The following is a 25,375-nucleotide window of genomic DNA, read 5'->3' as shown; positions in this document are numbered from 1 at the left end:
GGAGCCTGCAGGCCGCTCCCTGAGCTGTCAGACCCTCCCTGGGCAGAGCGGGGCCCCTGCTCTCCGTGCTGCGAGCCAGGCGCCTGCAGGAGCCTTACAGTGACAGGCATGACTGGTGGGTGGCGCAGTGCTCTGAGAAGGGGACGGCCATCCTGGGAACGGGGCGGGCCCCTGGAGGAGCTGGTGTGCAGCCTCCTGGGGGAGCCGCCCCGGAGCCTGGCATCTGCCCTGGTTCCCTGGTCCTGACTCCCGTCCCTTACTTCCCAGTTGTATCCGCGGATCAAACCCCGGCAGCGCACGCTCGCCTGAACTTCCCCCAGGAGGCCCGCAGCGGCTTGCCCGCGACGAGGAGCCCCCGAAGAGAGGATCCTGCCGTCTCCCAGGAAGGCCGGAGCTGGAGGTGGCCTGACGGTGCTCCGTCCGGCAGGCAGCATGCATGTGAACCCCAGCAGTTTCTAGGTGAGGCCCCGGCTCCACTCCGCCCCCGGTGGGAGAGCAGGTTCTCCTCCAGGGAGACTGAACTTGCTGTTAGTGCAGCTCCGAATAAATAGCCAGCTTTCTCAGCCACCGCCCTGTTGCCACTGAGAAGCCCCGTCATTAACCCCGGGTTGGTCGCCAGTGAAGATACACGCTCTGACGGACACGGGCCCAAGGCCCTCGTTCCCAGTGTCACCCCAGCCCCAACAGCGAGAACTCGCAGCTGCCAAGGTGCGTCCCCCGCTAGAGCCCTGCCCTCCTGTTCCCGGAGGTCACAGATACCCTCACCCTTTCCATCCTCGCCACACGCGTGTCTTCCTCTCGTCACCAAAGGAGCCCCGTTGGAAACGTCTGTCTCTTGGTGGCGCCTAATGCGTGGGCTCCACTTCCCATGTCAGGCCCTGGCCTAGGTCACCCACGGCTGGCGGTGCTGGGCTGGACTCCATGCCACGGGCACGAGGGCCCCTAGGACCAGGCGACACGCGGTCAGGCGTCCCAACCCAGCACCACCTTCTCCGCAGCCCCTTGCTGCCCAGGCGTGTTTCTCAGCCCCTCATGGCGGGGACGCCTGCTCGGCACGAGGGGCAGCGGCGAGGGTCCGGTGGCCGTGATGCAATAACCTTCCCCCCAGTTCCAGACCTAAAGCAAGTATTCACCTCGGGAAGTTTGAACTGGACGTGCGGGCTTTTATGTGTAACCCAAAGTATTTTTTGACTAAGCCACTCAAAACTATCAAAACCATGTTGGAAATGTTTTCTCTCATTAAAATCCAGGCCCTTAGGCTTTATTTTCCATGTACGAGTCTTGTGTGTAATTTATGTACAAACGTGTAGATCCTTGCTGAAGCCGGCCCCTCTAGGCACTGGCTGTACAGCGGGTGGCGCGGGACAGCCTCCGCCGATGCCATGTCACTGTGCACGCAATAAACCGCTGTCTCCCACCGGCGGCTTCGAGTCTTGTGTTCTGGAGCCAGAACAGAGCTGAGCAGGAGGCTCAGTTGTCTAGACAGAGTGAGGCAAGGCCTGATACGTATTTTCAAAATAGGTTTTAATCACAGGTTGTATATACAAATCGTCGTACAGTTACTTTGATAAAGTGAACTAGTAAGTGAAAAGTACAAAACACACAGCTTGCTCCCTCCCTCCCTCTGTGAAGTAGCAAAGGTTTGTTCAGGGCCCCAAATTAGTGACGCAGCAGACAGTCTCTAGAATGGGCTCAGGCAGACTCTAAACTGGTGTGTTAGAAATCAGGCCAGGCTGTCACTGCTCAGGTCATTCCCGTGGAAGAATTAATAGCATGAACATCAAGGGGCCAGAAGCTTCTAGGAAACTTGGGCACTCGTAAAGACATGGTAGAGATTATGCTAAAAACAGTTCAGCAGTAGTGTAGCTCGGGCTCTCCCACCCCTGATTAAGTATCACGATAACCCACTCTAAATAAAGCATGAGCTCCGTTAATCAGCCGTCTCCATATTGCACTAGGTAAGCGCCGAATGAATACTTGAGCTGCGTTTCCAGCACGTGTGGGGTTAGTCACGCCCGCGTGCACGCGCTCAGAGAGCAGGCGCCACCGCCCGGCGCGGGGTCCAGCCCGCCTGCAGCTACTGGTCCCGAGACTCGTAGAGGAGCTTGGCGGCCTGCAAGGTGACGAGAGGGAAACCGTGCCTGGCTGAAGCGGGTGGGGTGTCCGGAAAGGTGGGCAGTGCTCTCAGCAGAAGGGCTGGGCCCACGTACCTTGTGCATGGCTGCCAGCCACGCTGTCGCCTGCCTCCTGCTGCCATTTGCGTCCTCCCCGGCCGTCAGCTTCAGCTGCGTCACGCCCTCTGCCCCCGGTGCTGGGTACTGCAGGGACATGCCCGTGGCCCGCGCGTTGCCTCCTGGAGGTGAGGAGACCGCAGGGGACCCTGAGCACCCTGGAAGCCACCAGCCCCGATGTGGCAGCCGGTGCAGGTCTCGGAGGCACCCTGCCGAACACGCCACAGCACACCACCCAGAGCTCAGTGACCCCCCCCCCCGCCGCCACCACGCTGCCGCACCCCCACCCCGCTCTTGAGAGCCAGGGCCACGGTGGAGGACACCAGAGAAGTGCCACCAACACGCCACCCTGGTACACAAGGTCCCAAAGAGACTCCGCGTGCGGCTCAGCCTGCTGGATGCTGCCCGTCTCTGGGCTGGGACTGGGGAGGCGACGACCCAGCTCCGACACCTGCTCTGGAAACCAAGCCTCGCAGTGAGCTGCTCCTACCGCCTCTCGACTCGGGGAGGAAGACGCCGCCTCTCAGGAGGTCCTGTCCACCAGGCCCTCAGGCTGGGCCCCCCGAGGCCCGGGCAGCCCCCTCGGAGCGCTTCACAAGCCGGGGTCTGGGCAGGCGGGCAGGCGCTCCCAGGTAGAGCTTTACCGGCCCAAGGCCACAGCCACACGTCCACACCTCCTGGGACTACCGCCTCGTTTTCAGTCTGTGGCCAGCAAAACCGAACACCGGTCCTACCCGGCCCTCGACAAAGGGCCCAGCCCGCTCCCCCCTGGACGGAAGGGTCACTGTGCTCCCGGAAGGGCCACGGGGACCCCTCGCAGGAGGACCACGGCTTCCCTGGGCGCCCTGGGGTCTGGCCCTTCAACACGCAGCCCTCCACAGGGGCCACCAGGCATAAGCCCGCGCTCGGAACGGAGGTGGCCAAGCACCGCCCCGCGCTTGCCTCAGCGCTGGGGCGCAAGGCGCGAGCAGGTGGCCCCGGGAGGCGCAGGAAGCCCCTGGAGGACCCGCCGCCCAGCCCGCAGGGCACTGGCAGGAGGTCAGGACGGGAACACCGCCCCTGGGCTCGAGAGCTGAGCGAATGGGGTCGTTTCTGCACTTAGGCCTCGTCGCACACCCACCCCTGGGGAAGCCCGTGGGCCCTCCGGGACCCGGGGCTGGTCCCCCAGACAGAGCGGAGGCTGAGGGTGGCGGGGCGCGGGGAGGGCGCGGGGCTGAGCTTCGGAGGCGGGCTGGCTCCCCAGGAGGCTGGGGTGAGTGTGACTGTCTTTTGCTACGTCAGGAGGGCAGGCGGGCAGGAGGGAGCAGCAAGAGCCAGTCGGGAGACAGAAAGCAAGACGGGTTAGGGCGCGTGGACGCCTTCAGCGCGCTCCGTACAGACGGGGCCCCAGCTCCACTTCAGGGGCAGGACGGCTGCTCAAGTGCAGCAGTTTAGGTGGAACGATCCAGAAGGGGCTGGTGCTCCGCGAGCTCACAGACCCCGGCGGGCCAGGCGGGCCGGGGGCACCACCGCAGACCCTGGGAGCCGGGCCGATGCCCGCTGCCTCTGGGCCTGACCCTGGACGCGAGTCCCAGAGCAAGCGAATCCCACCGCGGCTTCCTTCCTCCGAATGTTAAGCCCATTCACCTGGCGAGTTCCTGAAGCCACTTTCTACACACGAGTCCTTGGGGGCGACGGGCAGGCGCCTCAGAGACCCTGCCACCCGCTGAGCAGGATGGGGGGGGCCCCCCCCCCGGCCTCGATGCTGAGCGTTACCCTGAGAATCGCCTGCGGGCGCTGCGCGCGTTTACCTCCGGGAGGGAAGCCTTCGCTGAGCATCTGCACGGCGGAAATGCGGGCGATCTCCACCTCGTGGCGGCTGCTCCCGTCCAGAAGCAAGAATCTACAGCAAACACAGGGTGTCCACACCGGGCCGTTTCAGGCCAGGGCCCGGGGGACAGCTGCCGGCGCCCAGCGGCACCCGGCGGCGCCCTGCCCTTACCTCTGGTTGTTGGAAAGGCGACACACCATCGTTTCCGGTTTCTCCGAGTGGCCGAAAGTGACGAGGAAGGTGGCTCCTTGGGATGCAGACCCAGATGTGAGGACACGGCAGCTCGGGGAGGAGGGGTGGCGGCAAAGCGGACAGACTGGGCTCACGGGGGCGGGTCAGGGTCCGGCGGGGGCCGCCGGGGGACCCTCCCGGCCCCCAGGGCCGCTCCCTGCGGCCGGCCCGGGGCGCTTACCGCTCAGGAGCACCTTGAGCTGCTTGTCGAAGAACTCGGCCTCCCGGTGCGACACCAGGGCGCACTCCGCGCACTGCCGCACCGGGTCCACGAAGCACATGCGCCGCAGCGCCACCTTCTGGCTGCAGCACTTGTCGCAGAAGCACTTCCCACACCGGCGACAGTGGTGCTGGAGAGGCCACACGGTGGGCAGTGAGGACCCGCGGGGACCAACCCCGCCGCCCCGCCCCGCCCCGCCCCCGCCCGCTCACCTTCCTGGTGAGGAAGTCAAACTTGGCGCCACACTGCATGCACCTCGGGCACTAGGAGGGAAGGCGATGCAGCGTCAAGGCCCCAAGCGCAAGGCCCCGAGGCCGGCCGCCCGGCTCAGTCTCCGCTGTGGGAAGGCTGCTCCTGGACGCGCGAGCCACCTGGGCCGACGACAGGGTGCCAGCCCCGGGAGCAGACACCCTGACCACGTGACCCAGGGTGACCTGGCTGGTCCCCAGCCAGCCCTGGCACGGTCCTCACTGACTGGCTTCACTCCCGCCTGGGCCGGTGGCTCCGAGGAAATTCAGCGGTGCCAGAGCCCACCAGGTCCAGCGGGCCTAAGACACAGCCCAGTGCCCAGCCATGCAGAGGCTTCTGGAAGGAGCCCGTGACCCTCTCCTTTCGGACGAGGCTGTGACCCTGCCCTGGGCTGGTGTCTGAGCCTTTTGTAATCCTGTGACTAACGTCTCCTTATTTTCTCTTTGCTCTTATGGTGCCCTCTGGACTTGGACACAGGGCCTGGCCCACCCTGGCCTTCCAGGACCATCCACGGAGTCCCTGCTGGCTTCAGGCACAAGCTAACTCATCACTGCCACTGCCTCCCATTGTCAGTTCTGGAATGTTCCGTGTGTTGGGCATTGGGGGGTCCCCGCCACATGGCAGGCTCTCCAGTGACCTCACACACGTGCCAGCCATAGAACCCACCGGATGTGGGCATAGCCAGGGAGGCTACGTGTCCTGCTGCCCGACACTCACCAGGAGGTTCACATCTGGCAACGGAGACCGATTTCTAAGTGAAGTCCACAGTAAAATTTAAAACTTGCTTCCTTAAAAATATTAGTGTCCTAGAGGTTTCTTGCTAATAACCAATGAGGATATTCAAAAAATTGACAAGATAAATTTCCTGTCGATTATATAAGAGAAAAGAAACATTTAAAATTATCAAGAGGGAGTTCCCGTCGTGGCGCAGTGGTTAACGAATCCAACTAGGAACCATGAGGTTGTGGGTTCGATCCCTGCCTTTGCTCAGTGGGTCAAGGTTCCAGCGTTACCGTGAGCTGTGGTGTAGGTTGCAGACACGGCTCGGATCCCGCGTTGCTGTGGCTCTGGCGTAGGCCGGTGGCTACAGCTCCAATTCGACCCCTAGCCTGGGAACCTCTACATGCTGCGGGAGCAGCCCAAAGAAATAGCAAAAAAAAAAAGACAAAATAAAATAAAATAAAATTATCAAGAGAACAACTTGATATGAAAAGAGAAATAAGGAAATAAAGCAAGGGCTGAAGATACGAGAGTAAGACTGTGGCCAGAGAACACAGACCTTGTGTAAAGAAGCTGCACCACAAGGCACCAGAATCACAGGCCAGGCCCCAGGACCCATGAGCTGCGCCGGACCCGGAGGCTCTGGGGCTCCAGGACACTGCTACCTGGGGAGACGGGGTCCAGAAACAGCTTCCGCCCATTCCCACCATTCGAGCAAAAGGTGCCTGAGATGCCAGCCCCTCAGACGGCATCACACCCAGGCCCCTGTGTCACCACACTGCCACCAGGGTGGGCTGAAGCTAGTGTCACGCGGGCATCATCACTAGGAGACCCAGGACTTGCAAGGGCAGACCCACCAAAGGGCCGCTGAGGAGCACGGGGAGAGCCCTGGATGTGAGGTGCGGGTTAGAGACACACACACACAGACGCTGCCTGATCCTCTCCAGGCCGCCCGCTAGAATGGGCGGCAGGACCTCAGCATCCTCCGTTCTCCCAGCACCTCAGTCCACAGCAAGTGGCATAAATAGGAGAGCCCGAGTTTCCTCTGTGGTGCAGCAGGTCGAGGATGGGCACTGCCGCAGCTGCACCGCAGCTCAGGGCGCGCCTGGGACAGGTTGACCTGGGGTGACGCACCCCCTCGACTGCTCATCCCCACCTGCCTGGCCCGTGGAGCCGGGGTCCCCTCCGCCGCCCCGCCCCGGAGGGAGCCCTCACTGTCCACCCTTGTCCCTCCTCCCCCAAGTCCAGCTTTGTTTTGTTGACACATCTGTGCTCCCTCCCCCGGGCTCTGCATCTGCATCTGAGCGTCAGTGACAGCACAGCACGACCGCAGCTGTCAGTCCACCTGTGCCACGGACGGGAAGAAAGGGGGGTGCAAAACGGCTTGGACTTTAAGGATGTGGGGGGTATCTGGGGCTCTCCTTGCAGCACGTCCAGGTGGCTGTATGCCCAGCCCCCAGCCCCCTCCCCTTGCCACAGACACTTTGACAGCACTCACACAGGGCTGCCCTCCTCACCAGCTCCCGGGGGTGGAGTCCCCTCCGTGTTGACACTAGACAAGTGACTCAGTCACTTCTGGGGCACGAACCCCTCTGAGAGGCCGAGAGCTACAGGCGTCTGCGCCCCCCCCATTTTCCCACATCTGTAAGGGACGTCCCCATGGGCACAGCTACCCACCAACCCAGGGTCAACAGACGTGGGCGGGGCTGGCCAGAGCCAGCGGAAGACAGGCTCCGGCCGCCACAGGGTCACTCATCTGCCCACCGGGCAACGCTCAGGCGTGCCTCCCTCCTGCTCCACTGCCCCCGCTCCAGCCACCAGCAGGGAGCCTAACACCAAGCAGCAGGGGAGGCGCCACCGCCACCCAGGCCGACGCCATCCCCATCCACCAGCACACATGGCCCCAGGACAACACTGCCTTTGGTAACTTCTGGAGCAGGGCCAGTAACTGCAAAACATACTTCCCTAAACTCAGAGGAGAGGCAGTCCTCGGTCACTCGGGGCCTCCGGGGCCTCTCTGGCTGCCCAGCCGGCAACCTGGGGCCGTGTTTCTGAGGGCACCCTGCCATCCTTCCCACCAGAGGAGGAGGGAGCGCCAGGCTGAGCCAAGCGCCGCAGCCCAGCCTTATCAGTCTCCCCAGAGCTCCCCGGACAGGGACGCAGAGGAGGGCCAGCTGAGCAGGAAAACCTACGAAACAACTCATTCAGGAAACAGCGAAGGGCTGAGGGGGTCGGGGCTCACTTAAGGGGAAGCGCTGCCGCGTCCAGACCCCTTCACCCCCGAAGCAGACACGTCTGGGGGATCTACTGGGGGAACCGTGTCTAAAGAGGGGCCTCAGGGGGCAGCACTGGCCTGGCCTCCAGGACACCTCGGGTGCCGGCCCAGTGAGCCGGGGACACCGTGGGCACAGAGTCTGCCCGGCGCTCCCGGTGCTGCCCCGCCCCATGAACCACGATAACACCTGCCGGTGCCCTCACTGACTCAGTTAAATGAACTCTGTGAGGCTCGATCATTTGTGAAAAGGAGAGTCAGGAGGTTACCTTTTCCCCTTTAATTATCTTTTAACAGCAGGAACCAAGGAGGCCAGGCAAGGAAAGGTTACCTGAGTTCAAAGAGTACAAGCACCAGGAGGAAAAATGCAGAAAAGAAAGAGCACAAACAGGGCGACAAGAAACCAAAGCCCCCGCCCGGCCCGGCCCCCCGCAGCGACCCCAGCGCCCACGCCCCGGCACCTCGCCCTCTCTGTGCAGCGACCTGCGGGAAGGCGGGACCGCGACCTACCCAGGACGGCGCCACGGAGGTGGGAGAAAAGAGCAGCCCTGGCCGGTCCGGGCTGTGCCCCTCCCCAGCCTCTGGGCGCTTCATCGCCACCGCCTTAAAACACCTGATCGCATTTCTCCGCAGAAAACCTGCTGCCCGGGATCCTCGGGAGGGAGGAAAAGTACTCAGAATGCGGGAGGGAGTTCAACTTAAAGCACCTCCCAAAACCATGGTACTTTCACGTCTCTTAAAACACACGCGATTTACAGGAATGCATGAAGGTTTTCCGCCCGGCTTCCCAGAGCTGAGAATTACTGGCTTATGGGATCCTGTCCAAACCCCAGGGCACAGCACAAAAGGGCCTTCAGAAAGTGCCGCACCCACCCCAACAGGACAGCTCACGCCTCCCCCGCCCTCACGTCGCGGAGCAGGTGCAGCTCCCCTAGCAGGGCGCCCTCCAGACTCTCCACCTGGAGACTCCGAACTGACACCCCAGACCCCGTTCAAACACCGCCCGCCCGCCCGCCATCCACACACGGCGGGCCCTCCACACAGAGGCTGTGTTACAGATAAACAAACTCGGACGCCTGCTCGCCCCGCGGGGGAGGAGGCTGCAACTGTGTCAAAAGTTCCAGCTCGGCAGCTCGCGCGCCCGACGGACATGAAGGAATACGCGGATGACCTGGGAGGTGGGCAACGCCAGGGTCACAGCACAGAGGTCTGGGAGGGGGCGGGGCACGTTTCTTAAGAGGGGGGCAGACGGGGAGCCCCGAGAAGGAAAACCAGCAGAGGAAGAGTGCCCACGGCCCGGAGGCTCCGCCGGGGCGCCGAGGCTGGGGTCTCGAGGGAGGCCGTGGGGGCAGCGGGAAGGACAGCGGGGACCAGACGGGCCGGTGGCGGTTCCGGGGCCAGGGTGCGCGGGGGGGGGGCGGAGGGGTCGGGCTGGGGAGGGGTGTCGGGGGGCAGGGCGGGCCCGGGAGCCGACGCGGGCGCGGACCAGCTGGCGGGCGGCCGAGACCTACCTCCTTGTCCGGGACCCACTGCGGCTCCTCCAGGCCGAACGGGCTGCCGAAGGCGCGGTGCTCCGGCACCATGCGCAGGCCGCTGGGGGAGCGCACCAGCTTCTTGGCATCGCGGCGCGCGGCCACCTCGGAGGACATGACGCCGCCCCACAGCTCGCCCGCCGCCCGCCGCCCGCTACCCGGCCCTCGCCCCCCCGGAGCCCCGCCCCGCCCCGCCCCGCCAGCGAGGCTGACGGCGCCCGCGCCCAATCGCCACGCCCTGCCTGGAGCACAGGCCAATCGGCGTCTGGGGCCCGCCCCATCGCTGAGGTCTCCAATCGCCGTAAGGGCACCTCCCCTGCCACCCTGCGCCCGGCCACCAATAGGCAGTGAGGGCCGGCCCCAGCTCGCTCCGCCCCCGCGGGACGCTTGAGACTTTGGATTGGCCAGTTAGTCTGCGACGTGGGCGCTACTTCCTCTCCTATTGGCGTATCGAGCGCGGGGCGCCCAACGCCCATTGAGAGAGGAGGTTGGGAGGGCGGGACTGCGTGGCGGGCGGAAAGAATGGAGCGCGAGCGAGGTGAGATCGCAGAGTGACCGCCCGGGGCCGCGCGGGGGGAGGATGGAGGTGGAGGTGGCTTTGGGCGCCTAGAGCGCCTCGGGAGGGCTGGCTGGAGGGGCCGCGGGAGTGAGGGTCCTTGCGGGGTCCTGGTGGTGGGAGGCAGCCCGGCCGGTGCAGTGTGGGTGGGGCGGGAGGGGCTCGGTCCTTGGCCTCCAGCCCGCCCCGCTGCGGGGCCATGTGGGCTGTGGCAGCCGTCCCGGGCCCTGGGTTGAGAGGTGAACAGGACCTTGCAAAGTTCGCGCGTTTTAGAGGCGGGGAGGGGATGAGTCAAGGGCAGAGGGTGGACGAGCGCGGCGACGGATCGCCGGCTTGGAAGAGGTGTGCGCTGGTGGCAGGGTGTGTCTTCAGGCGTCCTTCAGGACGGCCAGCACAGGGTTCTGTTGGGCACCCAGCTCTGGGGCAGTGCTCAAAGCCACAGGGGCTGGAAAAGGAAAAGATCCCTAGAGGAGGAACAGGGTCCTGAGGTGGGCAGGGGGCCCAGAAGTGCAGGAGAAACCACAGCGGTGGCCCAACAGTGGGACGACCCGTGTGACCACCCAAGGTCCCAGGTCACAGCTCCCTCCCAGCAGCCGGAGGGAGGATGCCTGTTGCCACCTTTCCTGGGAGGGGGAGCAGCAGGAGGCCCCGTCTTGGGACGGGGCTCTCCCAGCAGGGCTGGACACCCCCAGGCAGCTCAGCCTCTGGATAACTGAGTTCTGCAGAGTGGGGACATCAGACGGTTCCCTTTGCATTGGTTAACAGGTGGGCTGTGTAAACTCAGGGTCAGGCTAATTTGGGTCAAGGGCTTAGAGCTCTTGGCCTGGACCTGAATCCCAAACTAGCCACTGTGTGGCTGTGTGACCATATGCTGTGGTCTGACTGTGGTCCCACTCCCGACCCAGTCCCCCTGTGTGTTGGCAGCGCAGGAGGCCGGGGCTCCCTGAGCCCCAAAGACAGAAGAGCGATTACACCTGGGAAGGCTCAGGCCTTCACTGCCGTTCATGCACACATTGCCGGCTCTGTGTTCTCATCTGTCTCGCCTCCATGCTCGTGCAGCAGAGTGTGTGGTGTCCCCTGAAACAGTAACTGCACACAGTGCTCTCAGCCTGCCCCCTGCTGCCGGGAGCTGCCTGTGCACACACTTCCCCCTGGATGGAGGGGTACGGCCCTGGGGGGCCCCTCAGGGAGGTAGAAGCGGGGCCACCGCCTGGAGCGCTTGGTCAGGTTCCACGGCCAGTGTCAGGAACACAGCAGATGCTCCACAGTCAGTCAGTCAGCTCCCAGGGGCCCCATACCCCCGCCACCACGTGGACTGGAGCCACTGCAGGCCCCACTGGTTTTTCTGTGGGTTTCATGCACTGGCACCTCCCTCACCTGGTCATTCAGAATCCAGGCCCCAGCCCGGCCCCTCTGCCCTCCCCTTCTTTCTCAGGAACCTAACCTTGACCAGCTCAGGGGCACCCTGCACACAGCCTCAGGACCTGGGGTTTTTTCCCTTTTCTGTCTGCGCCTGTCGCATGAGGAATCTCCCTGGCCAGAGATTGAACCTGAGCCACCACAGGGACAACGCCAGATCCTTAACCCTCTGAGCCATCACGGACTCCTCAGGGCCTGTTTTGAGCTACTCTGACCCCTGTCACCTCTTGTGCACTTGGTGCCGGGCCCTGCATCCAGGCTGCGCTTCTGCTCAAACTTGCAGCCCCGGCTGTCTCCTCTGCAGCCCGGCAGTGGTCAGCCCCACCCCGAACTGCCGGCCCGGGAGCGCCCCGTCCCCCTGCTCCACGCAGAACAGGGGACCAGCCTGCTGGCCAGGAAAACCCACAGGCTCGGGGTCCCCAGGGGGCCTCCTCAGGCAGGAGACCAGCTTTCTCACCCAGCAGCCACCCCCAGGGTGTTCTGGGTGACTTGGACCCCCCCCTCCCCCCCCCGCAGACCTGTGTCTCCCTGGCCAGACTGCAGCTGAGCTTGTGTGCACGACCTGGTTCTCCAAGCTTCTGGAACTGCCTGATACTTTCCATGTCAGTACGACATCCCAAACATGGAAAGCAAAGTCCCCAGTTGTGCACCCTGCCCTGGCTTTGTGAGTTGCCGAGTGGCTGGAGGCCCCTCTGGGCTCCCACGGTCTGCTGGCCAGGGTCCCAGAGGTTCCAACTTCCCTGACGTCCTACGCGCCGCATGGCTCGCCTTTTCCACTCTTTGCAGATATCCTGCGGAGATGCACTTCAGCTGGGGAATGCAAAACCCACTCCCGGGTGAGCCGGGTCTCAGGGGGCAGGGCTGGAACACAAGCCTGCTTCTGCCGTTTTCTGCAGGGATGAAAGGGTCTGACCTTGGGAATGCGGGGGGACCGCTTCCAACGCGTCTGCCCAAGTTCTGAGTCACCAAATAATCGAACAGAGGTGTCACCTTAGACTTAGCGCAGTGGCGCTCCTGGTGCAGTGAAGCCCCTGCAAGTTCTGGGCTGCGGTGAGGTCCTGCCCCAAAGGGGCCTGCACCCCCGGCCAGTCACGCTGCCACACGGCTCCCGGGCGGCGCGAGGCGACGGCAGGACGCGGAACTCGTGCCCCTGGGCAGTCGTTTGTCTCGGGTCATCCCGTTGGAGACATGGATTTGGACCACCTGGACCTGAATCCCAGAATCGTCGCCGCGGTGAAAGGTGCGTTTGCCGACACTCAGAGGAGGCGATTGTGAACGGATGCGTATACACTTGGCACGTGTTTGGCTTCCCTTTGGCCAAACCCGCTGCGCCACAGAACTCCCTGTGTGTCTGTGTAGGGCGAGTCTGCAAGGCTGCCCGGGGAGCCCGCCCTCTGCTCGCTCTTCCCAGGAGCACACTGCTGCTGGGACGTGCTGCGGCTTTGCAGCGTGTGCGTGTCTGTGTCTGTGTGTGCGTGTCTGTGTCTGTGTGTCTGTCTGTGTCTGTGTGTGTGTGTCTGTGTCTGTGTGTGTGTGTAACTGAAAGGACTTCTTTAAAGTTAACTTACTTGGGAGTTCCTGTTGCTCAGCGGTAACAAACCCAACCAATACCCATGAGGTCGCGGGTTCGATCCCTGGCCTCACTCAGTGGGTTAAGGATCCAGCGTCGCCGGGAGCTGTGGTGGGGGTGGCAGACGCCGCTCGGATCCCATGTTGCTGTGGTGTAGGCCGGGTGGCTAGAGGTCCAATTCAGCCCCTGGCCTGGGAACCTCCATGTGCTGTGGGTGTGGCCCTAAAAAGCAAAAAATAAAAAACTTAATTTTATTTTCATCAAAGCCATACATGCATGTTGTTCGTCTAAACAGTGAAACGGAACTACTTACCACTTGCGGGTCTTTTAGCAGATTTTCGTATTTACATCTTAGTTTTTCATCAGGGTCCTTACGATGCTGTGTGTGATTTTTTTGCCTGTGTTGCCAGCTGCACACAGGACTCCCGTGTGGGGCGAGGACTGGCTGCCTTATGCTCGATGAGCCCCTGCTCCCTCCCCGCTCCCCCCACAGTTCGGGTCACACCAGCCATCAGAGCTGTGACTGGGGACCCACAGCTGTCACTGAACTGGCGAGTTAGGACTCTCCTTTCTTGCGCCATCTTTGGTTTCTCCCCAAAGTGAGTGGTTGCCTCTCTCCGCCTCCCTGATCATTCCCACACGTTCCAGTGGGTCTGTCAAGCACCAGGGCTTTTTTTTTTTTTTTTGCTTTTTAGGGCCGCATCCGCGGCGTATGGAGGTTCCCAGGCTAGGGGTCGAATCAGAGCCACAGCTGCCGGCCCACACCACAGCCATGTCTACAACCTACACCACAGCTCACGGTAATGCCGGATCCTTAACCCACTGAGCGAGGCCAGGGATCGAACCTGCGTCCTCATGGTTCCTAGTTCGGTTCGTTTCCACTGCGCCACGACAGGAACTCCAGGGCTCCTTTCTAAACACGCAAAGGGTCGGACAGCCCGCCAAGCCTGCAGGTGCCGGTCTGCACCAGCCGCTCGCGCCGTCCGGCCTCCCTCCCCGGTGTCTGGCCACCTTCAACAGCCGGATGTTTGTTGAGCACGGGGTGGGGACGGGGCTCCATCCTGAGAGCGCAGCCGCACAGCCGCGGCTCTGTTTCCCGTTCCGTCCAGTCTGACCCTCTCTGTCCTTTAGCCCAAGCATTCACTGCATAGGTATTGAAGGTGACTGCTGACGAAGCTGGGTTAATTCTCCCGTACCGTGCTGAGCTACGGGCCTAGTTCTTTTGTGTGTTGTCCACGGGCCGCCTCCCGCATCGGTCGGATACGATGGGGCGTGCTTTTTTCTTTCTACTGGCTTGAAAAGGATACACGCGTCTAACTCAGAATTTCTCCCTCCCTCCGGCGCCCTCCCCCGCGGATGTGTCTGCTGTTCCGCCTCCTGTCACGGGCCTGTCCAGCGGGTGCTCGGGTCCCTCCCCGCAGCCCTCACTCCAGCTCGGTTCCCGCACAGGCGCCCGGACTCCCTCAGGCCCCCACCTCGGAGAGGCCGTTCCTCCCGCAGCCGCTTGCTTCCTGTCCGGGGGGTTCTGGCACCTGCCATCAGGTCCCCACACACAACTGGGGGACAGCTGTTGTCACGGCTGTGTGGCCGGGCCTGACTGCAGACCTTGTCCTGTAAGTGATTTCTGCCGTTTCAGCCAAACTGAAGTCAGCGCGGGAGGTGCTGCGGTTCTCGGGGCCAGACCTGCAGAGACTGACCGGCCTCTCGGGCCCCGACGTGCAGCACCTGCTGAGAGCCGTGTCCTCACACCTGCGGGGAGGCAGCGTCTCCACAGGTGCCCGGCGCCCCTCTGCCGCTCAGGGGACGGGAGGGCGGTGGGAGCTCCCCCTGAGGGGCCCGTGGCGGGGGGAGGTGTCCGCGTGCCCACGGTCACCTGTCCTCCACCCGCAGCGCTCCAGCTGTACCGGCAGGAGGAGGAGTTCCCCGAGCAGCACCAGCGCCTGAGCCTGGGCTGCCCGGTGCTGGACGGGCTCCTCCGTGGCGGGCTGCCCCTGGACGGCATCACCGAGCTGGCCGGCCGCAGCTCCACGGGGAAGACCCAGCTGGCCCTGCAGCTCTGCCTGGCGGTGCAGCTCCCACGGCAGCACGGGGGCCTGGGCACCGGTGAGTAGGGGCACCTTTAGGGAGGTGGGACGTGACCGGCGAAGACCCGTGGCCGACAGAACCACATTAAATGTTAGGTCCGAGGTGCGTTTTCCCGAGGAAGTGACTTCCCCGATCACGTGAGCAGAACGGCCACGTTCGGGCTCTGGAGTTGTCTTGCATCCTCGGCCTAAGAGAATGGGGAGCCCCCTCCCCGGCCCCCCACCTGCCGGCCCCCTTCAGGCAGCCCCCGGGCAGAAGCTTGGAGGACCGTGCACGTTGGGTCTGGTTCTGAAGCTCCCGGGACATGGCCTCGTCCCCAGGCAGCCAGGGTGCGGGAAGGTTCTGGAGGTGCCCAGGGTGGGGAGGCCGCCGCTGATGGGGCCCGGCTCCTCCTCCTAGCCTGCCCCTCGTCGCCAGGTTTGAAATTCTGTTGAACTGGAATTAGATCAAAATGAAAGACACCCTCACCAACAGGAGGCACAGACGCGGGTGGGTGCTTCTGGCTCTGCTCCGCGTCCCTCCCTGGGGCTGTGCAGGGACCGAGGCAGCAACAGGCATGGGGTTCCCGCTGTGGCTGCAGGAGCCTGGCGAGTGGGGCTCGGCCAGATCAGACCTTTCTTCTTTATTTAAAACCGAGACGTGCGGAGGCTCCCGTGTGTTGCAGCAGGTTAAGGGCCCAGTGTTGTCGCTGCAGCAGCTTGGCTTGCTGCTGTGGTGCAGTTTCGATCCCAGGCCCAGGAAATTTCTTATCCGAGGGCACAGCCAAAAACGGAAAACGTGACCCGAGACGTGGAACAAACGCGGTCCTGCAGCGCAGCCCCGGGACCGAGTCACCGTCCCGTGCTAAACCGTGCTGGGAAAGAGCGGTGTGTGCGGCTGACTGCTGTACCCCAGAAACTCCCGCCACATGGTGCTTCGGCGAACTCAGACACTGCGGAGTAACTCTCACACCATCAACTTCCTTCTGAAGACATGCAACTGGGGGAGTTCCCGTCGTGGCTCAGCAGTAACGAACCCGACCGGCATCCGTGAGGACACTGCTTCGATCCCCGGCCTCGCTCAGTGGGTTAAGGATCCGGCGTTGCCGTGAGCTATGGCGTAGGTCGCCGACGCGGCTCGGATCCCGCGTTGCTGAGGCTCTGGCGTGGGCCCGCGGGTGTAGCTCTGATTCCATCCCTCGTCTGGGAGCCTCTATGTGCCGCGGGTGTGGCCCTAAAAAGACAAAAAAAGAAGTACAGCTGTGGATTTCAGTTCATTCCCAGGTATGCCCACTGCCACCATCTGATGCCAGGACATCGTCCGCCCAAAGGGGCCCTGCCCCCGCCACCGTCACTCCCCGCGCCCCCCCAGCCCCTGGCAGCCCCGCTGTGCATTCCGTCTCCGCCGACTGGCCTGCTGCGGACACTGAGTAAACGGAATCTGTCAGACGCGGCCCTTCGCTCGGCGGCAGGTCCGCAGGGTCCGTCCACGTTGGAGGCCTCGGCGCTTCATTCCTTTCTGGCCGAGTAACGTCGCGTGTGTCCAGCCTGTGGCTCAGTCCCCTTCTGAGGCGCTGCCGGTCACGGGAGTTGTTCAGGCCTCTTGGGCGAATGCGGCTCTGGGCGGGCACCCGGGAGCGGGAGGGCTGGTCGTGTGGCAGCGCCGTTCCCCCCACCCCCGCCCCGTCCAAGCCGACACGTGTCTCCTGCCAGCTGGCCGTCCTCATGCTGTGGGCCCTTCGGGACCAGTGCCGTGGAGCAGCCTTCACCTGCCGTGGCTCTTTCGTGCGTCTCTGGAGAAATGTCCGTTCAGACCTTTTGCCCATTTGAAGATGGGGGTTGTGTGTCTTTTTGTGGTTAAGCTGTGGGAGATCTTTGTATCGTCTGGCTGCTGGACTAGACTCTCATCAGATGAACGGCCTGCAGGACGCCTTCTCGTTCTGTGGGCTGGCCTGTCACTTTCTTGATGTTGTCCTTTGAAGCGCAAGTTGTCCCTTGAAGCACAGTGATTACGGCCCACGTATGTCTTTTCTTGCTTGTGGTTTGTTTCGTGTCTAAGAAACCGCTGCCTCATCCAAGCTCGTAAGGTTCACCCCTGCTTCTTCTTCTAAGAGGTTCGCGGTCTGGGCTCTCACGTCTGACCCACTGAGACTCTAGTTTTGGTGGGTGGCGTGAGCTGGGGCTCTCGCTGCCGTCTCCCGCCTGTGTGTGTCCAGATGCTGAAGTGACTCCTCTCTCCTCGTGGCGCTGTCCCGAGACCGCTGTGTCAGCTGCCATGAGCAGGAGGTTTTATTTCCAGAGTCCCTGGTTCTTTGAGCTGCAGGCCTCGGGGCACAGTGCCTGGTGGGGGTTCCTGGCTCCAGGGCGGGGGCAGCCCTGCTCTTGGTTTACCGGCTTTTGCAGAGCCCACAAGGACAGTGGCCACCACACAGCCCAGAATCTTAGGAGCCGTGACAGTGGAATGGAGGACAGAGCCTGGGGCTTGCGCTTGTGAAGCCGGGCGGCCCCGACGACCCCACTCGCTCTTCCACGGGAGGAGGCAGTCGGGCCGTCAGGCGCGGGCCGCGCTCACGGCGCTCTGGCTCCGCAGGGGCCGTGTACGTGTGCACGGAGGGCGCCTTCCCCAGCCGGCGTCTGCAGCAGCTCGTGGCGCAGCAGCAGCTCCTGCGGCCCGACGTGCCGGGGGACGTGCTCGGGAAGATCAAGTTCGGCGACCAGATCTTCGTGGAGCACGTGGCCGATGTGGTGAGCACCGGGGAGGGGGGCGGCCCGCGGGCATCGCGTGCTGGGACCGGTGTGGTTCCGGTCAGGTTGTCCGTTCCCTGAACTCGGGTGGACAAGGGCGTCCAGTAGGTTTTGTCAGCCTCGCCCACGAGGAGAGAGCTGGGGCCTGACACGCCCCCTCCAGCCCCTAGAAAAGGCCACAACCAGGCCAGCGCCTCCTGCCCTCCTGGCCAGAGGTGACTGCTGCCCAGAGAACAGGACCTGCCATCCAGGCCGCTGGCCCAGCGGGAGTCTGAAGTGGGCGAGGCCCCGGGCCCGCACCTGGCCAGGGCCTAGTGGGCACGCAGACTGCTCACCAGGCCTGGCTGGGCCAGCAGTGACCCCACGTCTGGAAGCCGTCCCCAGCTCCCACGCCCTGTGGACAAGACAGTGGCGAGCACGCAGGGGGCGGCGGCCTGTGGGGAAGGGGCAGTCCTTGCACGGGAGCTGGGCCCCAGCGCACCGGAGCACGGGATGTCAGCCCCTCCCTGCTTCAGATTTGCTTTGGTTTGTTTGTTTCTGCTGCCCCTCGGGTATGGAGCTCCCGGGCCAGGGATCAGATCCGAGCCACAGTCGGGACCCAAGCTGCAGCTGCAGCTGCGCCAGATCCTTAACCCCCTGTGTGGGGCCGGGGATTGGACCTGCGTCCCAGAGCTCCCACAAGGCGGTCAATTCTGTTGCGCCACAGCAGACACTCCATCTGAGAATTGTTTTGAAAAGAATTTCAGGTAAAGGATAAGATGTATAAACTTTTAATTTTAAAAAAATTTACAGTAAAATACATTATCACATGGAGCGTGGGGGCAGATAACAGGATGGGAAATGGCACAAGAGCCCGGACAGCCAGTGGCCTTTTCCAGGCGGTTCAGGACACAGCTCGTCAGGGGCAGAACGTCCTCCAGGGGCCAAGCGTGACCGGGGCTTCGCAAGCGAGCGTGTCCCAGCAGTGGTGTGGCTGTTAGTCTGACGGGGCCCAGGGCGCGGGGACACAGAAGATGTGGTGCTCCAGGCCCTCCAGCCTCCGCGACCGTCCCCTGGCTGTCACAGGGCCTGCTCTGGACACACACAAGCAGCGCTGTGCCGGCTCTCCCAGGCCCAGGTGCAGCCTCACTGCAAAGGAAGGCAGTGGGGTCGTGGCCAGGCCTGCCAAGACCCGCTTGGTTCTGGAAATAGGGCAGGTGGCGGAGACCCTGCCCCCTCACCCGGAGAGTCTATCTGGGGGCCCCACCGGGGAGGCTGGAGGGAGCCCAGTCCCCTCTTGACCTCCTGGAGGACCCCTGTTGGAGTCCTGTGTCCCATGGGCGCAGCCACCACCTGCCTGTGGTGACAGGAGGGTCCAGGACTCACGTTAAGGTTCGTGTCCTCCAGGCCACTGCTGCTGCTGCCATTCTCCACAAAAAGGGCCTCTGCTGGAGACAGCCTGGAGGTTTAAGCACAGAGCTGCGTTTCACCCCAGGGCGAGGAAGCACTGGGCAGGGCCCATTGGCACTGAGGCAGAGAGCCCAGGCGGGCAGGGCGAAGTGGCCCCAAGGGACAGGCCTGAGGGCGCCCCAGCCAGGCCAGAGCTGCTCAGAGCACAGGGGCCTTGGGGAGGCGTGGGGCTGGCCCACAGGTCACAGCCCATAGAGATGACCCTGTGCGCAGGACAGACCCAGATCCCCGCCTGGTGCCTCCCTCCTCCCTTCACAGGTGGGGCTGGGCAGTACCAGCGGCTCTGGTGAGGACAGGTCGGCCCTGGCGAGGGCCGCTGAAGGAGAGGGCCTGGCTGCCACGACGGGGCCGGGAAGCAATAAGGGACAGGAGCGGGTCCCCTGGTGCAGGCGGTGACGGCCACCCCTCGGCTTCCAGGACACCCTGCTGGACTGCGTGAGTCGGAAAGTGCCTGTGCTGCTGTCGCGGGGTGTGGCCCGCCTGCTGGTCATCGACTCGGTGGCAGCCCCGTTCCGCTGCGAGTTTGCCGGCGCAGACTCGGCCCGCAGGGCCAGGCGTCTGCAGGCGCTGGGGGCCGAGCTGCGGCGGCTGAGCTGCGCCTTCCGGAGCCCCGTGCTCTGCATCAACCAGGTGGGCCTGCGCCCCGCGCGGGAGTGGTGGGGGGAGTCCTGTGCGGCTGGGCCACCAGAGGGGGGCCTCACCGCCGCTGACCCTCATCTGGCAGGTGACGGAGGCCGTGGATGCGCATGAGGCAGCAGGGTGAGCGGGGCCGTCCCAGCGGGCAGGGCGGTGGCGGTGCGCCCTGGTCCCTCCTGACCAGGGGGCTCGGCCTGTGTCCTCCCGCAGGGCCGGGGGAGAGCGGACGTCGCCAGCCCTCGGAATAACCTGGTCCAGCCAGCTCCTGATGAGGCTGCTGATGGACCGGCGCCGCCCGGAGGAGGCCGCCCCCGCCCCACCCAGCCGCACCCTGAGGCTGGTCTTCGCCCCCCACCTGCCGCCCTGGTCCTGCTGCTACACAGTCACCACCGAGGGCGTGCGAGGCACGCCTGGGAGCGAGTCCTGCTGGATGACTCGCCAGGTTAGGGTCTCGGGGCGCACGGGCCTCCCCACCTGAGGACCAGGGTCTGCTCCGCCCTCTGGCTCTGGATGTGCACTGTTGTTTCCAGGCCATGGGCACTGCCCCCCGTGGCTGCGCCAGGGTCCCTACCTACAGAGGTCCCCTGAACGCCCAGCCTCTCAAGGAGCAGCCTTCTCTGTCCTGTGCCCACTTGGCTCCCATCCTCCTCCCAAAGCCCCCAGGCCCATGCCTCAGGCCACAGCGGGCCCGCTCACCCCCTTGAGGGGGTGTCGGCTCCTGGCCCCCCATGCACACTGCATGGCCAGAGCTTCCAGGGCTTCCATCTGGCACAGGGTGGTGAGAACTCCCCTGCAGGCTGCAGGGCCCAGGAGGGGAGGGACCAGGCAGAAGTGACGTCTGCGTGGCCTCAGCCGCCAGCCTTGGCTGGAGGAAGGAGCAGCCAGTGCGGCCCCGGTCTGGCCCATCTGCTGGGAAGCCAGTTCTGGGCACACAAGAGCACGTCCTGGTGTGTCCCGAGTGCCTCCTACAGCCTGGCCTCCCTGGCCAACGCCCAGGCAGGAGGCCCCCAACCCCACCCCAGGGGCCTGCGGCGCCTGCGACAAATGCCAGAACCCCAATGTCCAGTCGTGGCCACAAGGCGTGGTGTCAGCGTGTGTGACTGCTCAACCCTGCCGGCCTGTCTTGCCTTCACCCATTGTCGCTGTGTCTGTGCCACCACCTCACCACCTGGCACGCAGGCCTTGGACAAGGGCACGTGCGAGGTGACGGCCCCCGGCCCCTCGCCAGTTTGCTCTCTGCCAGGCACGGGCCTTGGCACGTGGGCTGCGCGCTGTCAGGCCTCCTCATGGCCCTTGGACATGTACGGGACCATCCACTCAGGCAGAACGGGCCCCAGAACAGCCCGGGGTGGGGCCGAAGGTCCCTGTCACCCGCTGGTTTGTACATTTCTCAGGGCAGGATCACCGTGCACAACTTCCATCATGTTTTCAGAGCCGTCTGTGACCCCAAAGAGGTGGCGTGGCGTGTGTTGAGCAGGAAAAGGCTCCTCTGTGGGAGTGGCGTTGTACAGAAGGGCCTTCCCACCAAAGCACAGGGACGTCACAACGGGAAATAAAACTTTATTCTTGCAACTGGACGTAGAGAATTCTAAGTGCTTTCCTATGCACGTCACACCAACAATGAGAAAACCGTCGCTCCAAAGAGCAGGCACGTCTAGCGGCTGACCCACACCGCGGAGGCTCAGGCCAGCACGCAGCCCCTGGCGGCCAGGGGCCGTCCTGGGTGCCACCCACCACGGGCCTCGGGGCCCTTGCAGTGGGGTTTTCTGTGTCCCAGGAACGCCAACAGGTCCCAAAGGAGTGTCCGCCCTGCCTGTGCCGGGCCTCCCAGCCGCTCCTCGGGGACAAGCGGACAGTCCTTGCAGACCCGGGAACCCCGGGGTTAGCTCCCACCATCAGACGGCGCTCACTCAGCTGACCCGCTCACTTCTGCTTCCCAAAACCCCAAAAACAAGTGCAAATGTAAACACACCAGGAGTTGGCTTCCTACATCCAAACCTCCTACGAGGACGACGAGCACGACGCGCCGTAAACTCGGTACCCTTCACCGCCCTTAGACTCTACCAAAGACGGTTCCCCGCAGGGGCGTTCCCAGCAGCTTTCAGTTGCCGAAGGTAACCGAGTGAAGCCCTCTGCCGAGGGGAAAAGGCCCGGGGAGGCGCCGCAAGGGCCGGCTCTCCCTCAGCCACCTGCTGACGCTGGAGGTGCAGCCTGCAGACACTCGGCTCCTGTCCACGTCCCCCGCCAGGGGAGGCCAGCCTGATGGACAGTGTGGAAGTGTGTCCAGCCCTCGGGTGCCCCGACCAGGAAGGCGAGCGTCTAGCAGCCCCTCCAAGCGTCAACCTCCCACCAGACCTGAAGCAGTTACAACCTCATGTAGCCCTGGCTTTTTATTTGTCTTTTTAGGTGCACACCCGCGTCACGTGGCAGTTCCCAGGCGAGGGGTCTCATTTAGAGCCGCAGCTGCCGGCCTACACCACAGCCACAGCGACGCTGCTTCTGAAGCACGTCTGCAACCTGCACCGCGGCTCACCCCAACCCTGGATCCCTAACCCACTGAGCGCAGCCAGGGATCAAACCCACGTCCTCACAGATACGAGCTGGGTTCATTCCTGAACCATGACGGGAACTCCCTGACTTAGCTCTATTTTGCTAAGTTTGAAAAATGAGAAATTGCAAGGAGTTCCCTGGTGGTCTAATGGTTAAAACTTGGTACAGCCTGACCTGGGGACTGAGATCCCATCAAGCCCAAAAGCAGGGCGAATGCGAAGATTCCCAGGTAGAACCGCCTCTGAAACACGAAGGCTTTTACAGCCCGGCTTCGGGAAGCCCTGCCAGCTTCTATGCCAAAGGCTTCCGACGTGGCCTTGCAAAGGCCACCACAACGCTCAGGGAGCTGAGGCCAGGCCAGGTTCAACCAAGACTCCTGCAAAGAAGGCCTGCTTCCACCTACTGGGAGCTTCACATTAAATTCCCAGCCCTGTTTCTTCTTTTTACATGCCCTCTTTTTCCAGAAACAAGTGTCACTAAGGGAAGCTAAGGATGTTTCAGATGCACTGTTAGCTCTGTGGCTGGAACAAAACTTCAAATGTCGTGGGAGGAGGAGCTAGAAGAGCTTCTTGGTGCCCCCTCTGGGCTGCGATGTGACACAGACACTGCACCTGCACCTGGGCGGAGCCACGTGGCCCCTACTGTACCTAAACTCGGACTGGGAAGCAGTGCAGTGTCCGTGCAGGGATACCATTCTGCTCTTCTGTTTTCAGTGGTTTCTCAAAACCTATGGAAGTTTTTCAAACCCCTCTAGAGAGCATTTAAAAAATAAGTTCCTGGGAGTTCCCGTCGTGGCGCAGTGGTTAACGAATCCGACTAGGAACCATGAGGTTGCGGGTTCGGTCCCTGCCCTTGCTCAGTGGGTTAACGATCTGGCGTTGCCGTGAGCTGTGGTGTAGGTCGCAGACGCGGCTCGGATCCCGCGTTGCTGTGGCTCTGGTGTAGGCCAGCGGCTACGGCTCTGATTCCTAGAGGTTCCTAGCCTGGGAACCTCCATGTGCCATGGGCACAGCCCTAAAAAGACCAAAAAAAAAGAAAAAAAAGTAAGTTCCTGATCCACTAGAAGCTGCAAAACCTTCATGGAGCTGGGGGCTGAAGAAAAGTGCGTGGCCAGAGCAGACAAGCTGCAGGAAAGCCACCAGCTGTGCAGGCCCCTCACCAGGGCAGCTGCATGCGCTCTGGAGCCTGCCTGCATGGATGCAGCCACTGCACAAGCAGAAGCACCTGCGCCATGCGGTCACACCTCAATTACAGGAAACTTTCAAACAAAGTTTTTTTGGTTTTGGGGGTTTTTTTTCTTTTTATGGCTGCACCCACTGCACGTGGAAGTTCCTAAGCTAGGGGTCAAGAAGGAGCTGCAGCTGAGAGCTACGCCACAGCCATAGCAACACTGGATCCTTAACCTGCTGAACCACAACGGGACCTCCCTGCTGTAACCAACCCTAGGATGCCCCAAGCCCACACTCAGCCTGAAGGACACATGCAGCCCGAGGGCGCCCGGAGGGAGCAGGCACCCAGCCCAGCACGATTCCTGAGGAAAAGGGTGCTGGGAGTGCCTCTGCCGTGACACCACCACCACATAAAGTCGAAACCCGACTGCCTTTCACAAAGATGCTCACAGCTTCCCAGATCCTCTCTCGAACCCAAAGAGAGCACGAGTCCTCCGGTTCTAGCTCCCAGCACAGAGGGACCCTCTGCACGGCTCTCGTCACCCAGAGCTACCCCTCGTCACTGGTCCAGGGTTTTCTCAGCCTCCCGGCCGGGCTCAAAGACCCTTCAGGAAACACTCCAGGGGTGATTTGAAAATGACCATGTCAGAACTCGGCCCCGTTACTTATTCCTACAAACAAAAGCTTCTTAATAGGAACACACGCAGCTCCCCCGGCAAGCAAACAGGGGCCTGGAGAGGGGAAACGGGTTCTGAGGGGTGGGGCCTGCCCAGGCGCGGCCAGCAGCGCAGCAGCGGGAGCCCGGGGGCACAGGCGGGCCGAGCGGCAGACCCAGGAAGGGCGAGGCCTCCCCCGGCCCTGAGCCCGGGCACCACTGCCACAGGTGGTCAGACTCCCATCCTCAAAGGATGCACTGCAAGGCTCCAGTCCCGACCAACAGCCCTAACACAGGATTACAGTCGATTGGGGGGCGGTGGCAGGTGTCCCGAGCCGCAGCCAGTTCCCAGCGCTGAAGCCAGCTCGGGGCCACGTCTGCTTCCCCGGCCACCACGCCCGGCCGGGTCTCACCACCGGGCGTCAGTGCCTCTCGGGCACTACAGGCCACTTCACAGAATTCCGAGCAGACCTCCCAGTGGGTGGTGAAGGTCACTATCTGGGAAGGGACATCACCAGGGGTTGGGGCTCCCGGGCAGGGGGGAAGGGGCCTGGCAGAGCTTTGAGGGTCCCAGCGCTCCAACAGCCTCGGGGACTCAATCGAGCTGAGCCGCGACCCTCAGCGGGCCAGGTCAGCGTGGCTGGCGCTCAGAGTCCTCGAGTCTGCCAGACAATTATTTCGTTCCTGTGTGAAAAAACAAACGGAGAAATTACTCTTAACCAGTACTTCACAGACTGCCAGCTTTCGGCGGTCTCTGCACTAACAGTATCAGCTGCACGACTCACGTCAGCACCAGAGTCCCGATGCTGAACCACCGAGACGCGGGAGCGCAAGGACCGAGTCAACACCAGACCTTTAAAGAGCAGCTGCTTTGACCCTCATCGCCAGGAGCGTCTGAACCAAACTGCCCGGCATCCCCCCGCCATCTGCAGCCTCAACCGGAGGCCTGGGGCACAGTGTCTCCCGGGTGCTGGGGGAGGAAGGTCAGCGGATCTGCCAGGGCCGCCCCCACGCGCTGTCCGTGAGCCTGAGTTTCCTGGTGGGATTGAGGCAACTGGGAAAGCTGCTGCCTCAACAGGCCATGGTCCCCGGTCGCGGCGGCAAATCAGCGCTACCGCTGCCAGCCGACGCCGCAGCCCCAGCCCCACGGGATCCGAGCCGCGCCTGTGACCTACACCACAGCTCACGGCAACACCAGGTCCCGAACCGGCTGAGCCAGGCCAGGGATCGAACCCGCATCCTCACAGTTCCTAGTCGAAGGGAACTCCAGGCCATTTTTGGTTGGTTCAGTGTTTTTG

At 63.1% G+C, this 25,375-nt stretch overlaps 4 protein-coding genes across 28 annotated transcripts in view; 2 read left to right on the top strand and 2 right to left on the bottom strand.

Moving 5' to 3' along the window:
• PPP1R13B (protein phosphatase 1 regulatory subunit 13B) overlaps positions 1-1,271 on the top strand; it is a 93,849-nt gene extending 92,578 nt beyond the window's left edge. For 5 of the 6 annotated variants that reach the window (XR_002341078.1, XR_002341075.1, XR_002341077.1 and 2 more), the window contains one exon: positions 268-1,270. Coding sequence is in view for 2 of the 6 variants with exons in the window: in XM_021081530.1 (XP_020937189.1) it covers positions 268-309 (42 nt within the window). In the remaining 4 variants the exon portion in view is untranslated. Of the gene's footprint in view, positions 1-267 lie in introns of all 6 variants that reach the window. The other variant, XM_021081531.1, reaches the window with a different exon arrangement.
• Positions 1,228-9,449, bottom strand: ZFYVE21 (zinc finger FYVE-type containing 21). Of its 4 annotated transcripts, none has more exons than XM_021081539.1 (7): positions 9,245-9,449; positions 4,705-4,755; positions 4,454-4,622; positions 4,213-4,288; positions 4,022-4,113; positions 2,211-2,353; positions 1,228-1,478 (listed from the first exon to the last, which is right to left on the bottom strand). In XM_021081539.1, exons 1-7 carry the CDS (start codon positions 9,380-9,382, stop codon positions 1,386-1,388), a joined length of 762 nt encoding a protein of 253 aa, XP_020937198.1. In that variant the 5' UTR covers positions 9,383-9,449; the 3' UTR covers positions 1,228-1,385. The 4 variants fall into 4 exon arrangements, with proteins under 4 accessions (XP_020937198.1, XP_020937199.1, XP_020937200.1 ...); XM_021081540.1 differs by lacking the exon at positions 9,245-9,449 and adding an exon at positions 8,244-8,701; XM_021081541.1 differs by lacking the exon at positions 1,228-1,478 and adding an exon at positions 1,508-2,113 and having other exon boundaries at positions 9,245-9,448.
• XRCC3 (X-ray repair cross complementing 3) lies at positions 8,744-22,861 on the top strand. Of its 7 annotated transcripts, none has more exons than XM_013997336.2 (8): positions 8,758-8,911; positions 12,137-12,480; positions 14,447-14,584; positions 14,701-14,913; positions 17,464-17,618; positions 19,485-19,697; positions 19,792-19,826; positions 19,914-22,861. In XM_013997336.2, exons 2-8 carry the CDS (start codon positions 12,429-12,431, stop codon positions 20,179-20,181), a joined length of 1,074 nt encoding a protein of 357 aa, XP_013852790.1. In that variant the 5' UTR covers positions 8,758-8,911; positions 12,137-12,428; the 3' UTR covers positions 20,182-22,861. The 7 variants fall into 7 exon arrangements, with proteins under 7 accessions (XP_013852766.2, XP_013852790.1, XP_013852783.1 ...); XM_013997329.2 differs by having other exon boundaries at positions 12,027-12,480; XM_013997322.2 differs by having other exon boundaries at positions 11,757-12,480.
• The window catches only part of KLC1 (kinesin light chain 1), a 67,295-nt gene continuing 60,292 nt past the window's right edge, over positions 18,373-25,375 (bottom strand). For 7 of the 11 annotated variants that reach the window (XR_002341081.1, XR_002341083.1, XM_021081533.1 and 4 more), the window contains 2 exons: positions 18,984-19,056; positions 18,373-18,746 (listed from right to left, as the gene is read on the bottom strand). Coding sequence is in view for 6 of the 11 variants with exons in the window: in XM_021081535.1 (XP_020937194.1) it covers positions 18,744-18,746; positions 18,984-19,056 (76 nt within the window). In the remaining 5 variants the exon portion in view is untranslated. Of the gene's footprint in view, positions 18,747-18,983; positions 24,762-25,375 lie in introns of those variants that run through there. The other 4 variants (XR_002341079.1, XR_002341080.1, XR_002341082.1 and 1 more) reach the window with 2 other exon arrangements.

Source organism: Sus scrofa, unplaced genomic scaffold (assembly GCF_000003025.6).
Source record: "Sus scrofa isolate TJ Tabasco breed Duroc unplaced genomic scaffold, Sscrofa11.1 Contig1914, whole genome shotgun sequence".
Classification (NCBI taxonomy): domain Eukaryota; kingdom Metazoa; phylum Chordata; class Mammalia; order Artiodactyla; family Suidae; genus Sus; species Sus scrofa.
The sequence above is the reverse complement of the archived record's forward strand: the minus strand, read 5'-3'. Positions and strand labels throughout refer to the sequence as shown.